The following is a 17,602-nucleotide window of genomic DNA, read 5'->3' on the forward strand; positions in this document are numbered from 1 at the left end:
TTATAAATATAACAGAGAAATCAAATTATCGATAACGAAAAAGAGAACATAAATATTTACCTTTGTACTCTTTCCTAGCCGTTCTCGCGAATCATTTTGAAAAAGAATATTTTACATTAATATTTTACATTACTTTAATCCGGAACTCATTTTAAGGTTTCCGGATCTCATTTTTCTATATCTGCCTTTGAAAAAGCTTTTCCAAAGAAATCATAAAAGTTCTGAAATTTTGTTGGTACTATTAAGAAAGAACTTTATTTACATCAATGCGTAGGAAGAATGAGCTTTCCAGGAAACAGAAAAGGAGCATTACATTACGGTTTTTAAACTAACATTTTGAGAAAACTCATTCCTGCGTGGGCATGGGCATCCGCCGCATGTTGTGATCTTTCGAGTCAAAAGGATCCACTGAGTTTACTCCAATTAATCATTCTGTCACGCTGACTTTGTGCTAAACGAAAAGCAATTCTCAGCGAAACGCAATTTTCGTGAGCGTATTGGTTAGTATGCAGACTAGACTCTGAACAAATACACACGCAAAAATGTCTTTTTTACAGACAGATTACCCACCTCGCCTAATAAGACTGTAAGAGTTCATAATAATAGTACCTACTGCGATAGAAGCATGGAATAATATAATAATACTACAGCTTGAATAGTTTCTTGGCTGCATGCATAGTAAATATTTTATCACTAGATATTTACGTAGTAGACAAAATAAATAGTAGGTAGTAGTAATGTATTGCTGCGCTTCAATATAGAGGGATACAGACTTGAATAATTGCCTACGGGAACGATAATATACTTAGGACGTCCGCACAAGTTTGTCAGGACCCCAACGCGACTCCATTCGCATATAAAGTTGTTTCTTAGGAATAATGTTGGTCCCTTTTGGGCTGTACTGTCTGAATGTGTAATTATTCGACCAAAATACACTTACTTTATAATAGAATTTTCCTCTTTGACATTTGAACATTAAATTCTGGTTTAACTCTCTACACAGCTGAAGTCTGCCTATTTATTCCTGATAATTTAGCTATTAGGTTAGGTTAGATTACATTATCCAGATTATAATAAAATGTTTTTCATTTCAGATAATAAATACAACACATGGGTAAGAAAAGTTAATGCTGCTCTTAGCTTAGCAGAAGCTTGACTAAAATGTCGGACGAAGGCGGCGACGAGTTTCAGCTCGGGTACTGCGACCCCTGGGGAGGCAGTTTCCAAAAAACTTTTACACAATTCCATGGCTACATCGCGTTGGTTATCTGCCTGCTGGGCTCAGTTGCCAACTCCGTGAATATCGCCGTGCTGAGCCGCAAAGAGATGGCCTCATCCACCAACTCCATCCTGACCGGCCTCGCCGTCGCGGACCTTCTCGTCATGATAGACTACATTCCCTTCGCATTTCTTATATACGTGAAGGTTGGAACTGAACAAAGCAGAAACTCCTACGCCGCCGCAGTGTTCGTGTACTTCCACTCTATCTTCAGTCAGACATTCCACACCGTTTCAATCTGGCTGACTATCACGCTCGCAATATGGAGATATATCGCAATCAAATTTCCACAAATGAATAGGACGTTTTGTAATAAAAGAAACACGAATATAGCTATTACACTAGCGTACGTTGTGAGTCCAGTATTGTGTCTTCCTATATACTTTGCTATGAATATCGACCCAGTTCCGGGCAAAAGTAGTTCAAATGCCACGATGAATAACACAAGTGATATGAACGTGACCTCCAGTCGGGTCGAGCCCGCTTCTAAGTTCGCCATTACCATGACCACTAACGGCGACTTATTGACTGCGATATTTTGGATATACAGTGTATTTATAAAACTTATACCTTGTATAATACTATCGATTTTAAGTGTTTGTTTAATTGTGAAAATGAAATCAAGTGATAGAAGAAGACAAAAACTTTTGAAGAAGTCAGCTATTACAACGAATGAGGTAAATAAAACAAATTTTCTGTTTAACATTATAAATTACGAAAAAACTAAATAAGAAAGTTTTATGATGGAATTATTTAACTTAAATTATGTTTTGATATTTAATGGAAGAGAAAACATGTGCTTGTGAGGGAAAACTTTAACAAAAATAAATAAGTGCCTATTTAGTGAAACTTGCATTGTACGAAAAGTATAAAGTAATTACTTGGCAGATAGATACCTATACATATTATAAATTGAGTGTTCTGGTGATTTATGTTGTTCATTAAAATGATTTATTATTTTGAATCGGACAACGAAGGCTAAAATTTATGCTGTCCGGGAGTGCGAGCCCAAATCGCACCCAATTAAGTAGGAGAGGTGTATCGACACCGACGGACACGCAGTGTGTGGGAAAACATTAGAACACTAACATTATTCGATATAAACCGACACGATATCACGTTCTGTGGTGTATAAAAATTACTTATTGTTCGGTTGTATGCCCGTTCCGTTTCTCAAATCGTGACGGATCATGAAAAACGTGTATTATGATGTGTGCAGGGTGAGAAGGCCCGTCTGAACGAGGACGGGGGCAAGCGCGGCGGCGGGCGCACCGACCGCACCACCCGCATGTTGCTGGCTCTGCTAGGTCTCTTCTTGGCCACCGAGTTGCCACAAGCTCTCTTCGGCCTCCTGACAGCGACGGCGCCACGCTTGTTTCAAGTCTGCTACTATACATTCGGTGAGTAATCGATGGTAAAATTATTTATTTGATCATTAGGTTTTATTGACTACATAACATCCATGATTTATAGTATCAGCGTACGTGTATTCTATGTATATTATAGGTAGGAGAACATTGAGCAGTCGGAAGGTTCGGGCACCATCTCATAACCTCTAGACGTGTTGTTGATATTTAATTTTGCATACTGTGGTAGTTTAGCTTAGTAACTGCATGTCAACACCACTCAAACTAATCTCATCTATCATTTTGTTTAGTTGTCATCAGCATCGTTCACCGTTTTGCATTTGGTGCTTTATTGATATCCACTTATGTGTTTTCTAAAGCTAATATCAACGTATTAATTGAGGTAAAATATTAGACTACAAAAAAAAAAATGAATTAGTAAAGTGAGGAGGAGCATTATGCACTCTCTATAATCTTGTATTTAATGTCTTCATTTCGTTTGTTCACCAATATTATGTGGAACCTTAAAGGCTCACTAGCTGCGTGCGCTAAATCGTTTGAGCCGGTGTGTCGTCCCTCATAAGGATCTGTGTTTACAACGCACACGTTCATGTGTACAGCTACGCACACGTACCCGGTGTGCACAGGCCTTAATACATCACAATTCACACCACCGCATTTTTTACAAACATTCAAGTTTTCTATCAGGAATTTGTTATAATAAAGTTTGTACCTATTATCGTTCATGCACTATGCAGAGTAGCAATCATCAAGGCTTATATATGCCTCATTCCAAACAGTGGATTGGTTCTCAATTTTATAGCAAGTTTTTATAGATTTATTATTTGCTATTGAAGTAATATAGGTACCATAGTGCCCACCATGCTCACCACCCACCATGGGGAGGTTTGGGCACCTTTGACAGGCGTCAGAAAATCCCTTGTAACCCCTTGTGTGTTGTGTTGAGACTGATTAGAATTATGGAAGTATTCTGGGTTTTATTATAATTATAGCCAATCATACAAGGTGCCCGTGAGCATTGCAAGAGATTTAAACGGTGCATTTCTGATGGCAACAGAAGCAAAGAATGTTATATGACTTTTTGTGAAATTTGACAAAAAAACATATTTTTTATTTATAAACACAACCTAAAATTAACTAAAAAGTTTTTTTTTATTTGGGGGTAGCCTCTCGAATACTAATTTTTTAATTTTTCGATGTCAATCAATAGGTATGTCCAGACTAGACCTCAAAGTGGCAATACCGCAGTCAAAAATGTGTTTTGTACCGACTTATGGCGAAAGAATGATTTCGTAAAACATTTAATTATCTCTGAAACTAGGCGTAATCCAGAAAATGTTATATGACATTTTAGTTTCTAAATATTACCAGGAATGCTTAGTTAAAATGTCTCGCAATGCTCACGGGCACCTTGTATGTGGTAATGATAAAGATGGAACAAAAAGTTGATTATGTTAAAAATTAACGGTTTTATTACGAATTAAGTTAAAAAGTGCCTAATCCTCCCCTAACTCCCCTGCCTACTATAAATTTGGTCGCTTAAATGAAAGGGGACGACCGCTTCTCCATACAAACGTAGTCCCCATTTTCCTCTCTGGATATTGATATTATTTAAAATATGTTTACTTAATTTGATTCATATTAACCTAAGCTATGCTTCCTCGTTTGATTTTTTATTATTATTATAAGAATTGGGAGCGAAACACAAATACAAAACTAATTCTTAAATAATTCAAAAATTACTAACTGTATTTGATATGCATCAAATTGTGTCGAAATGATTTCAATAATGTTAATATCCAGTGAGGAAAATGAGGACTACGTTTGTATGAAAAGGAGATTTTGCGCGTGTCGCTCACTCTCGTGTAAGTTCTTCCACCAAATAGTTCCCATCATTTTACAGTGTTAGTTTCACTAATTATGTAGTAGTTTGAACAAATAATTTGTTCCGAATGGCCATGTCGAACATAGCTAACGTATTTATCATTAATGGGCGGCTGACGGATGCAAATTACGTCAAAATAATGTTGAACGATATACGTAATATGAATACGACTAAAATCGATTTAAATAAAGACGACATAATTTCAAAAAAGTTAGTGTTTTATTCTTGAAATAATTAATCATAATTTTTCTTTATTCGATATTTTCAGTCCATTCCTTTTATAGTTCACTATACACTTATACAGGGGAAATGACCTCTCTACATCTACAGATGTAAGAGGTGCGTATTCGTAAAGTGATACTTCATCATTATTTGGAACTTACTGATATAATAACAAAAAATGCATACATTTTTATATATAAATATAACTCGAAATTTATTAAGTCTTATCCATCTTATGCTTTCGTCTCCATATTGCATCCATCGGCCGCCCTTTGTTTATCATAGGCAAGTTCATAGGTAAGCTATACGAGTATACATTAACAAAAATAAGATTTGAGATGTAAAAGTCATAGTGATTGGGGTTTTGGTTGCCACTCGGGGCAAATGACCTTAATAACTGCTTATTTGTCGTATAGACCACGAGCCAGGAACAGGCTATGTATGATGAACCCTCGTGGACGTCAGCTGCCGCTCCGTTGGTGCGTTGAGGAATGGCAGCCACAGAAACACGTAAAAAAATGTAGTCATCAACTCCTGTTTGATACTTTGTCAGATGATAGTTTAGACAAACACTCGCCAGCCGGTTGTATTGCGGCGGAAAGAACGTCAGCTGGTCGCATGAATATGTAACGAATAAGCGCTTTACCTTTTTATGATAGTCAGAACAAAATCATGAAAATGTGCATGTAGCATTCCATCAGGCGCTTCAAATAAACTGATCGGAACGCATCACGCATTACGCATACTTTACGGAAGCCGCGTAATTTTTACATGTTCATGTGACCAGCTGGCGGTCTTTCCACTGCGATACAACCGGCTGACGATTTTATTTAATTTAAAATAGCATTTAAACTATCATCTGACACAGTATCAATCGGGAGGCGATGACTGTTTTTTTTTTTTGAACTTGATATACCGCGGTGTGGCATCCAAAACGATCGGGGTTTTGGACTGGATATATTCTACGATATTTATCATAGAATACATGTAAAACCAGCTAAAAAAGCCCTTTTACGGGTCATCAAGAATATATATACTCTTTTAAATAAATTGTGACTTATTTGCAGTTTTCAAATAGGCATTTATCGACTGCCAAAAATAATTATGGTACTTTGTGCCTGAACATCACATCATTATTTTATGAGTGTTCGCTGAAAACCGTAAAGTCTTAAATGATCGATATAAAATGTATCGTGTCTGCCGTGTACATATAATTTTAACCTACTATATTAAAATAAGTTAGTTATACAAGTAGATAAACATATCTTTGACTTCGACAGCACACTGTCACCCACTAACTATGTAAAGTCGGTCTAGTGGGGGACAACGGTGCTGTGATTCGGCTTAAATCCGACTGATCCGCAGCCCTCATTCTAATCAACTGCTCCATTTCACGCGCAAATGACACTTATGTCGAGCTCAAGGCGAATACTAATCACAATGGTCTTTGTGAATTTGCGATGAGTGCGACATTGTGAATAATTGCCCAAAATTTGTTGAGTTTTATGGCTCCCATTAGACGATTGTGATGTGGTACTATGTATATGATTAAATTTATATGTATTGAATAATACACTTGAAACATAATACGAACTCTGAAACCGAGGTCACCTATTACTAGCTGATGGTGGAAAATTAAACCTTATCATAATAGTAACCGCAACAAGCGATTATAATAATTTTATATGACGAAAAAATAATAATCAGGAACGTGTAACGTTTTGTTTGAATTTAATTAAAATGATTGTGTGATTGGAGTGGGATTTATACTCTTAATTTACGGTTATCGGTATATTCGTAAATCCGTGATAAGATCCTATTCATTTATATTAACTACGTAGAAACTTCATGGAAATTTCTTTTACAGTACATATGGGGCTACTTTATAGCACTAGTGCGAGAAGTAGCATATTATGTTACTGTGTCGAACATTTAAAGGGCCATATGTACTGTAAAACGTTGTACGATACATGTGCGAATAGGTAATTCGCAACTCGTGTCGATTTAAAACACTCCCTTCGGTCGTGTTTTAATTTATCGCCACTCGTTTCGAATTTCCTATTTTTCGCACTTGTATCGTAATGTACTATATTTGATTAATATGATAAAACTATAAAATTTGTCTTTCATAATATCTAGAAAGGTCACAACAAAATAAATTAAGTATTATGCGCTACTATACTACTAAAGTCGGACGGTCAGGTACTTAGTACTTACTCGTATGTAGATAGCAGTTTCTTTGAGTACCTACTTCATTTTTACTCACATTCATTACACATACTAATCGCATACCCTATCCTTTTTAAACTCATGAAAGTTAGTCTCCGTCTTGTGATATACATATAACTGTGTGTACTATACACAATTATTTACCTAAGACGAAGTAAATAAACGGCGCTGAAGTGTAAAATTAGTAAGGTGGCTTTAAATTGCAGTCAAAGGTATGCGAATTTCACCTTTCAGGTGGCTGCTCAAAGCTTATGGATGAATTATTAAATGCTGCTAAATTTGATACATTTGATAAATTTGATATTAAGGTGACATTGTGTGTTGCTTTACATTGCGGGCCGAATTATTTTGTATGGTTCATATTTTCATTGTATTTCTAAGCAAAAGTTATCTCAATATTAGTACTTCTTAGGTCCTATAGTATGTTTAAAGGTTTGCCCATAGTTTGCTCGTGTCGAATTTACACACTGCATCACTAATATTACGACTAATATAAACTCGGCTTTGTCGTTTGTCGTATTGGTTAAACTGAAAGTTTATTTCCCGCTGCCCGCTTATACTTTTTATGAACACACGTCTCGCGTCTGTCAGACGTAGAATCTACAATAACATTCAGTACCCCTAGTGTAACTTTGATCGACATCATAACGTGACGAACGCGTTTGCGTTAAGTCTCATTTTGTATAGGATTTTGAGGTTCCAAAACGTCCCGCTTGGCGCGCTCTTCCTAAATCCAATACAAAATGAGACTAAACGCAAACGCGTACGTCAAGTTTCAAAATCGAATTTAGTTACACTAGGGGTACCGAAGTACGCGAGGAGAGCGATGAAAAAAGGTTATTTTTATAAGAAAAAATAATGTTCATATCGCGAAGAATATAAATAAAACCGTTCGAAACTACAATAAAAACCTAATGTCTACCTATTTTATTATACTAGTACCTACTTATATTCAGTGTTGGTCGAAAGTTCATTAGAATTGAAAATTAACCATTACAAATTAAACCGTAAACTGTAACCGTCCGTTACGTTTAGTTTTCAGACTGTTTTCAATATTTTGTTTTCATTTAATATTGAACTTTAGTTTTATTTATTTTCTGCTATAAACATATAACACTATTATTTAGCCCGGCTCAAAAAATATATATTGTGGCTATAAATAATCAAATAAACCATTACCACATTAATCGATCGATTGGTGTGGTAACACCATGGTAACACCCTAACTTGACAGAGCGAGCCAGCGATAATTAGAATGTGAGATAGAGAGCTATCTGGTTTTGATAATAATAATAAACGTTTTCTCAAACTTGTAATGAAATGTTGACATGACTTACTTCAAATTAGGTCCAGAAATACTACATATCAGGTGTAATGAGTGAAGATGATATGTAAAGGTATTTCATACAGCCTTACACACCTAGGCCTGTAAGGCAACCTTATTTTGTTTTTAAACGTGAAATTATGGCACGTCTCGTCTTGGCATTCAACCATATAAAATCTATAAGCAAAATTCTGGCAGTATGCTTTTTTTCATTTTTTTTGTCTTTTTTATGTTTTTTCTTTTTTGTGTTTGTTAAATATGATTTCAGGGACTCAAAGGGAAACAAAAATTTCATTATTTTTTGCGCTACGACGCACAGTTTAGGAGATACAGCCCCAAAAAGTTTTTTTTTTCAGTCATGCAGTAATCTTTATAGGGCTGTATCTCCTAAACCATGCGCCGTAGCGTAAAAATAATAAAAACTTCGTTCCCCTTTCGGTAACAACAAAAAAGAAAGAAAAAGAAAAGAAAAAAAGCGTAATGGCGTGCGTGGTAGCGCCAAAATAATTACATTTTTGTTCCCCTTCAATACCCCACGCACTGAATAACCTATCACATTAGGACATGAAACAATCATCATCATCATCATTCTATTTTTTAAAATAATTTCATTGCAAGTCTGAGAAAAGCATTATACAAATCTTGGCGGGAAACGGGGTTGCCGGCCGCGTATCCTTATTCGACCTCGCTACGCTCGGCCGTCTATATCTATTTGGCCTGCAACCCTTCGTTTCCCGTCACCTATAGTAATGTATTATTACGGTACATAATATTCTGCTTTAGTACATTACGATACAAGTGGAAAAACGAGTGGCGATAAATGCGAATTACAACAAGTTACGAATTATTATTATTCACACGTGTATCGTACATCGTTATAAGTACATGACCCTTTAAGTTAGTGTTGTAATTTGTGTAATAAAGTCCTATAATATTTTTTATTTTATTTTAGTTAATGTGTTAATTATCACACTAGTACGGTGAAGTAGCAACTGTAAAATAATTTATTTGTCAGTCGGGCAAAAAGCAGGCATGATAGATTGGTAAACCTTATCGCGCAGTCAGTAAAAGTGCTACCAGCATCTATTTAGCAATGCAAATTACCCTAGTATGTCATACGAACGGGTACATGGCGACGATGGATAACATATCGGCACAACTTCGTCGCTCTTTAATTGTGAATGAACTGACTTACATTTTGTAATTAAAGTTTCTTAATTATATTTGAACACGCTGACAGATGGCTTTTTAACTTTGGTATATTATTTTACATTATTATATCAATTTTGAGCTTATTAATTAGTTTCACTTTCTTAAGGTATCTGAAAAGTGAAACCATCGTTCTATTCATCGTGGATTCCATCATCAGATCTGAACCAAAAATATTATGGGACCACCTTGGAGGTAACTCCTTTCAAACAAAAAAAGAATTACTCAAATCGGACCACGGGTGTCGGAGTAATCGGTGAACATACTACATTTAAAAATAATCATCATCATTATCATAAAAAAATCATCATCATCAGATCCACTTCATCAAGTTAATGGTTTTTGAGACAAAATTCTAGGTTTGCTTAAGAAAACACCCAAATCACCATACACGTGCCTTTAAAAAATGAGGAGTTCCCTCATGGATCCCATCAGTAGATCAGAACCCAATTCAAACGCGACCAACTTGGAAGTAACTCCTTTCAAACAAAAAAAGAATTACTCAAATCGGACCACAGGAGTCGGAGTAATCGGTGAACATACATTTAAAGAAAACATAGCCACAATCGAATACAGAACCTCCTTCTGTGAAATTGAAGTCGGTTATAAATCAATACGGTCAGACACAGATAATTTCTTTCTCATTTCGTTACGATTGGTTAAGTTTTGTAGGAGGAAAATGTCAAGAATGAAATCGTGATTTCTGAGATTTTTACGCAGGATTTTTCATCTCGGCTACAGTGCACTAATTTAACGGAGATATTTGCCTAAAATTCTGAAATCTGAGAAGGGACTCAGCTGGTATTTCCTCTTAATGTGAACTGAACTTTTGATGGGTATCTAGTCATAAACTCAGGCAATTAAGCGAGCTTTCTTCCGAGCTTACAGCCGTAATTAATCAAAGTAACTTCACCGAACTTTTGACCTCACGTAGTTGCAAAATTGATACTTTAGGCCTTGAGTAAGGTGAAAATTGTGAAATATTACATTTTAACATTATGATTTATCATTAATAAAGGTGTGATGAATTTAATATCGAAAATCCGTTGTAAGTTAAAATCAAACGAAAGCTAAAAGTGCTTAAAGTCGTAAAGGAAAGCGAATAGCGCCACGTGATAAATTAAATAAATGGTTTAACAAGATAAATTATGAAGGGTCTGGACCGTTTGTGAAGGTAAAATTGTTATAAAATTATATCATTTGACTTTGAAATAAATTATTCGCTATGAAGCATAGTATGTCTGCTTGAATTTTAAAATGAATTAAAATGTTAATTACAGGATACTTTCTATATCTTCGATACCTGTTTAAAAACGCAGTCTAATCGTTATAGATTACCAGTATTAACCAGTAACCAGTATTACCAATATTAAACAAAGTAGAACACTAGAAATGTACGGGTAGGTTACATGAAAGTAATGACTTTAATCGTCTCGATTGTTGGTACTGCACAACGACAAATTGATTTTTCATCAGTTTTGGTCGTAAAAGATCATATTTCATGCAGGTATACTGACGGGTAAAGGCATGTATTGTTCCCCCGGGATTAATGGATTGTAAAAAAAGCTATAACCCCCGAGGGAGCTATAGCTATACCAAGTAGGTATAAATGAATTTACGTTTAAAACACTGACGTTTATAATTTATTTCTATCTATCTCTTGAACAATTTTCAATTTGATTAATTTAATAGCCTTTTAAAATATTTTTACAGAACTTTCAATTGTGGCTGAATACCGGATAGATCTGTGCCTTCGATGCCTAACATGTCAAAGAATGACAATATGGCGGACGAATATTCAAAATGTTACCGTATTTAAGAATTATTTCACTTAAAATATAGTCAAAAGACTTCGCAAGTGTGGTGAAAAACATTGTGTGTAACTCCGGGGGTAAGACTAAGAATATTGCAAACTCGAGTTTTTAATGCACTAAAGACCTCGTACACACACTGTACTATATAGTTACTATGTCTATCTACGGAACAAGTCATTCTAAGTTTTATTTTAGTGAGTTCTATTTTAAAGCCCTCTTGTTCTTTTTTACATAATATCCTTTAATCCAGCTATAAAACGAGGCCTGATAGGACGGCACATCAAATTTAGTTTAAGATATATGTATCTACTCGTATCGGGTTTAGGACGATAGTTCGGCTGTCTAGTCCAAAAGATCTGTACCCCTAGTGTAAATAAATTCGATTTCGAAACGTGACGTACGCGTTTGCGTTTAGTCTCATTTTGTATTGGATTTAGAAAGAGCGCGCCAAGCGGGACGTTTTGGAAGCTCAAAATCCTATACAAAATGAGACTTAACGCAAACGCGTTCGTCACGTTATGATGTCGATCAAATTTACACTAGGGGTACAGAATCCTTATGACATTTTACAATGTCAAAACTCTTATTTTTTGTTTTACATTTTGATATCGATTTTTGATTAAGGAAATGCTGGGAAAATGTTCTGCTACTTTTTCCTAGGCGGAATACTTATAATATCGACGAAATATCCTGAAATAATTTACGTTACCTACTAATCTTATCACTTCAGGTGCTACAAAAATTGATTAGCGCGGGCCAAAATTTTCAAAGAAATGATCTCACTTCATCTATGAATATTGGCAGTTTTAGTACGCGCTCCATATCCAATTATCCATACTTAAATGTGGTCTAAAATTTTATATTTGTAATTGTCAGGTGAGGTAATGGACCTTATGGCGCTGGTGGGGTCGGCCATCAACTTCGTGCTGTACTGCAGCATGAGCCGGCAGTTCCGCAGCACGTTCGGGCGGCTGGCGCGCAAGCTGCTGCCGCTGCCCGTGCCGGCGCAGCCCGACGCCGCGCCGCTCACGGCTCGCAAGGCGTAGCATTCGCGCACCGCGACCACCTCGGTCGCGCATCTATGATCCAAACAACCAAAAACGCCTTCAAGAATACACATATCCCAGAATAAGATGTCACGCGGGTGTACGGAACTATAATATACAACTATTGTGCTCTTGTGATTGGATTGGATCGATGGACCTTAGGGAATAAATTCTAGTTAGTGGTTCTTTTTGCACATTATTTTGTGCGAAGAAAATAATCAGAAAGTGCGATTGGCAGATAATTGATGTTGTATAAATATGAGGTTAGAATGTGTATGTCGTATTCAGAGGACCAGTAACAACACATCTTTGTGTAATTTATCATACTTAAGATATTGTTAATCTAACTTACCAACGAAATCTCTTCATAAGTCCAAATTGTTCTATAGAAATGCAAATTATGGTTCATGTTTGTTGAATAAGTAACCAATTTTTCAGTTAATCAAGTTGCTTCAGTATTTTATCTCGTTGAAAAGAAATGTCTCTGGTATATAATTAAATATATTATATGATAGTACGAGCAAGGACTTGAACTGCGAGGCACGTAAGTTCCACGATTTACGTTCGTATGTAAATTGCCTAACATTATTTAAACTCGCACCCTTACACAAAACAATTTAAACTTTCATTCTCAATTAATTGTTTTGTTGAGATTGGCAATTTAATTGACGACAAAACAATCTAGAGCACCCGCTTTTAAATATTATCTTTCAATCATGTAGGTACCTACTGGTCATATTGTTTGTCTTTGTTGCGAAAGCTCGTGGACATCTCAATGCAATATATATACACGGTGTAACACGAGTAAACCGAAAGATTTTAGCCACGCATTTCTGAGGATAAAAGAAGGAAAAAAAATGTATGTGTCAAGGTCAACTTCTCCTTTGTATTTGTACATAAAAATGAAATGCTATTAGTAAAACTGTTTTTTTCGTAAAACCTAGTTTTCGCAAGGTGTTATTTGTGACTTTATTACATCTATCAGTAAGGACATTCAGACTACGTCCCATAGTGGCAACATCACTATCAAAAAGGTGTTTATAGTCGTTAGATTTGTAGCTGGCCTCCAACGGGTTATAGTTTGTCTATTGTTAACTAAAACGGCGCGTGCCACTACCTGCAAAAAAGGGCCCGGTCACTTTAACCGGTTATTTAATTACAACTCCTATGGTAATTGAAATAAGATTCAAAATGAACAAATGGAAAAATAATTTGCGATTTCTTGTGTGGTCCCTATACAGTTACTGAGTGCCGGCGAGTCGAACGCTACCGAACCAGTCTAAAATGTGTCTTCGATATGCGTAACAAAGGCGCGTTATCGGAGAGCACACCTACACTGGTTTTATGAGCGTTGGACTAGCCCGCGCTCAGGTGAATTATACGAACCAATTAGAATTATACGACCCTTTTTTTGCAGGTAGTGGTACGCCCGGTTTTAGTTAACAATAGACAAAAGATTAGTCCCTTCGGGCCAGCTTCAAATCGAATGACTATACTACTAACTAACGATAAAAATGTTTTTTTTTTTCAATTGGCATTAACTCTGAAACTAGGCGAATTCCATAAAAGTTTATATGACATTTTAGCCTTTAAATATGATCCGGAATACACAATTAAAATCTTTCGGGTTCCTCGTGAAACACTGTGTATATTATATAGCATGTCGATGTGCGATATGGCATGTCGCCGGGAAAAAATAACTTTTATGTGTGAGTATTTCACAGCGGAGTGGAGGACATTGAAAGGACAGCGATAAATGGAGTTGCAGGTGTCCATAGGCTACGTTGACTGCTTACCATTAGGCGGACCGTATGCTTGTTTGCCACCGATGTGGTATAAAAAAATGAATGTTATTAGCAGTACTTAATTCCTCAACACTACATCAGAGTGATAATATTCTTGCTTAATTAATACTTAAACCCCAATCCCATTTCCAATTTTCTATTTTCCAATACAAAATGAACACACATACGTGTTCTTGGCAGTGAATGTGTTTATAGTATCGCAAGTATCACAATTATTAATGAAGGTGCTTACTAGGATTTACATGTGACGTTTCCCGGGTAAAGGTACCTTACGGTGGTAGGCGCTGAAGTCGTGTAGTACCACATTAATATTGGAGCTTCGTTAATAATGCCGTAAGCGCCGACCGCCATAAGGTACCTTTAGCTGTGGAACGTCACTTATCAGATGTTGATGATAGGTGTCAACCAATGTAGTTAAAATATATAATACTATATACTTTTAAGTGTGGCGATTAGGTATAATATTACAATTGAAAAAAAAAAAATTGCAGCAGATTTGCAGGGAACGGATATATCTGTAGGTATTGTGAGACCTGGCACTCACATCAATCAATTTGTATGATTATTTCAGTATTACATAATACAAATTATATTATCGTTTGTGCCATAACAGATTTTAAATCTTCAACTTTCATTTTAAAATTTTAGAAATCAAGGTATATTTCGAATGAATAGGTAGATATTGATTCACCAAATCTAAGGCAATACATGCATGCCAAAACAAAAAAAGCCAAGGTTAAGATACATGCAATATTTAATTGACATAATTACAAACTGAGGTTTTTACTTATCGACCCGGAGACCTCAATTTTGTTCACATTCTATTACATATTTTGTGTGAACTAGCCCAAAAATGTCCGTTAAATATTCCTCGTATAGAGTAGATTGATATAGAAAACAGAAAAAAGAAAAATAGTTTGGGTGTATTACCACTAACAAAATTGACATTGACATCTACGAGTATATTCTGTAACCTTGATCTATGAATAACGCTCCGTAAAACGTAGTTCTGTCACTTTACTAAATTAAGGAACTACGTGGCCGCTTTTCCCAGGGTAATAGTTTAATTATGACTTGCTTAATGTAACATTGTTGACTCTGAAATGTAAAGGTGGGATTCCACCAGTATGCGGCACTGTGCGACAGAACAGTGCGGCACATTGGTGGAATCGCGCCTTAATGTTGCATGGGAATTACGACGTAATCATGTTTCCTTTATTCGAATGGTTTTGTATATAATTTGTTATTGTTACTTTTTTAAATGTTTAAGTAACACATGTAAAAAATGCATAATGAAACGTAAATAAAATATATGCTAATAGCATTATGCGTATTTTCTTTAAAGGACTACAAGAAATATATTTGAGGTAAACATAATAAATTTAAGTTGTTAGTATGTTTGCTCTTGTACTTATTGTATACATATTAATTTAGAACTAAGATAAAATGTATAATATTTGTTTAGAAGTTATCTAAACTATGTTATTATCAATATAAATTGTCAATTACTATAAGGATTACACGGAAAAACGAGTTCATAAAATGTATATCTTAGATTCAATTCGCCTGGCTGGAGATTCAAGTCACGCCTCATGTCGCATTTGTGTATCCCGACCCAAAAGTTAGCTTGACAAATGCTTCATCTCGCATACAGCCTATCGCTATCCAAAACCAAAATGAAAGTCACCCCAACCGATTCGCCAATCAGGATGTTTCACTTGAGTTCGACCACGATATTCAATGTCCTTTTTACTTCATAATTTTAGCTCTGCCGACTGTATTCAAGTTGCAAAATTATAAGTTAAAAAGTTAAAATCGAGCTTAATATTCACTGTACAAGCGCCTCAAATATTAATATTCATAAATGGATTCAGTCACCTGCCTGTGAATACGAATTAGAATGAAAATAAGGGGTTTCGCTCCCAGTATTAAAGTAATTGACGAGTATTCCGGAGTAGGCATAATTTTGATTACGGGATATTTTTTAGTACAAGTTAATATTTACAAGAGCACCTACCTGGGCCCTCCTCGTTGGCGACTAAAGTGATCCAATGCTTCATCAGTGTGGTCGGCGCGCTGCGGCACTGTCCTGTAAATGACATAAATGAATGTATCTTAAATATGTAGTAATCTGTATAAATCTGGGAATAAGACGTAATAGTGAAATGTATTAGATTGTAAAATATACATTATAGATAGTTAGTCTGCATTTGCTAAAAACTCAGTTGAGAACTGTAAACTTATTGATTGAATAGACTCTTTAATATTAGTGTCATCTGTATGTTTGTTTATTTACCGAAATTTATTATTACATGTCGTTTTCATATAAACGTGGCAAAAATAGAAAACAATATATGTAATTTATAGTGTTTTATTTCAATCTAACACCTTCCATTTTATAACAATCGTGATAGTTGCCTAGTTAAGGTATGAGATTGAAAAGCTTGGTTATATCACTATTGTATACAATACTTTTTCTACGAGTTACTAGAAAAATACTTTTTTTAATATAAAACGTAAATAATTAATGAAAATTGGTAAGTATCTGAATAGAAAAAAATGTAGACATAAACGCGCGACTCCCGCCCCGCGCTCCGCGCCCCTTTAGTCTTTTCTATGGGAGCGCGGCAGCACGTGATTGGTTTTTTTTTACAGTTGACTACAGCGTATCGAAATGAATCTTATATAAGCAGTTGAGTGGGAGCCCATACATGAAAAGTACGCAATTATAGTTTGGTAAGTATACGAAATCTTAATTCAACCATTACAGTCGACGAGTAGACAACACTTAGGTACCTCTACCCGTGTATAGGCAATATTCATATTGCCAATGAATAGCAATTACAATTCGGTCGCTTGCTATTCTTGTTAATTTATATTACCTAAACTATAAACATAGTTTAAATTCTTATAAAGCCCTGGATACTCCCAAGGCAAGGACATTGATTATTCTAATGGAACGTCGACATCTTAAGCGAAAAGTGATACATCGTTGTTTTAAAATGGTTCCCAGGCGGGCGGCATGGCGATCGACGAGTCGATACAATATTTTATAGTTATGCATAAGTATACCTATAGGGCTAAGATGGTCGGGTCTTTGTCATTTGTCACCATGCCTGTCACGTTCTAGTTCTAACAAGTATGTAAGTGCGAAAGTGACGCATGACATGATAGGTGATAAAAATGCGACCATGATACTTGCTAGAACGTGGCAGGCATGGTGACAAATGATAAAGAGCCAACCATCTTAGCCCTACAGCGGTGGCAGCATGTTTTTATTACTTGTCACTTTGCCCGTCACTTTCGCGCTTAGGTACATACTTGTTAGAACGTGACAGCCTTGGTGACAAATGATAAAGAGCCGTCCATCTTAGCCCTACTGTACGGCTACCACCAGTTTGACACTGACATATTTGCACTCG

At 35.8% G+C, this 17,602-nt stretch overlaps 1 protein-coding gene across 1 annotated transcript in view; it reads left to right on the plus strand.

Moving 5' to 3' along the window:
- Window positions 1–17,006, plus strand: part of LOC133521431 (G-protein coupled receptor dmsr-1-like) — a 58,388-nt gene extending 41,382 nt beyond the window's left edge. Inside the window, exons 2-4 of the mRNA XM_061856390.1 lie at window positions 1,095–1,956; window positions 2,499–2,679; window positions 12,206–17,006. Of these exons, the coding sequence (XP_061712374.1) occupies window positions 1,162–1,956; window positions 2,499–2,679; window positions 12,206–12,375 (1,146 nt within the window). The 5' untranslated portion in view covers window positions 1,095–1,161 and the 3' untranslated portion in view covers window positions 12,376–17,006. The remainder of the gene's footprint in view (window positions 1–1,094; window positions 1,957–2,498; window positions 2,680–12,205) is intronic.
- The last annotated feature ends 596 nt before the right edge of the window (window positions 17,007–17,602 follow it).

The sequence above is a fragment of the Cydia pomonella genome, chromosome 9, assembly GCF_033807575.1.
Source record: "Cydia pomonella isolate Wapato2018A chromosome 9, ilCydPomo1, whole genome shotgun sequence".
NCBI lineage: Eukaryota > Metazoa > Arthropoda > Insecta > Lepidoptera > Tortricidae > Cydia > Cydia pomonella.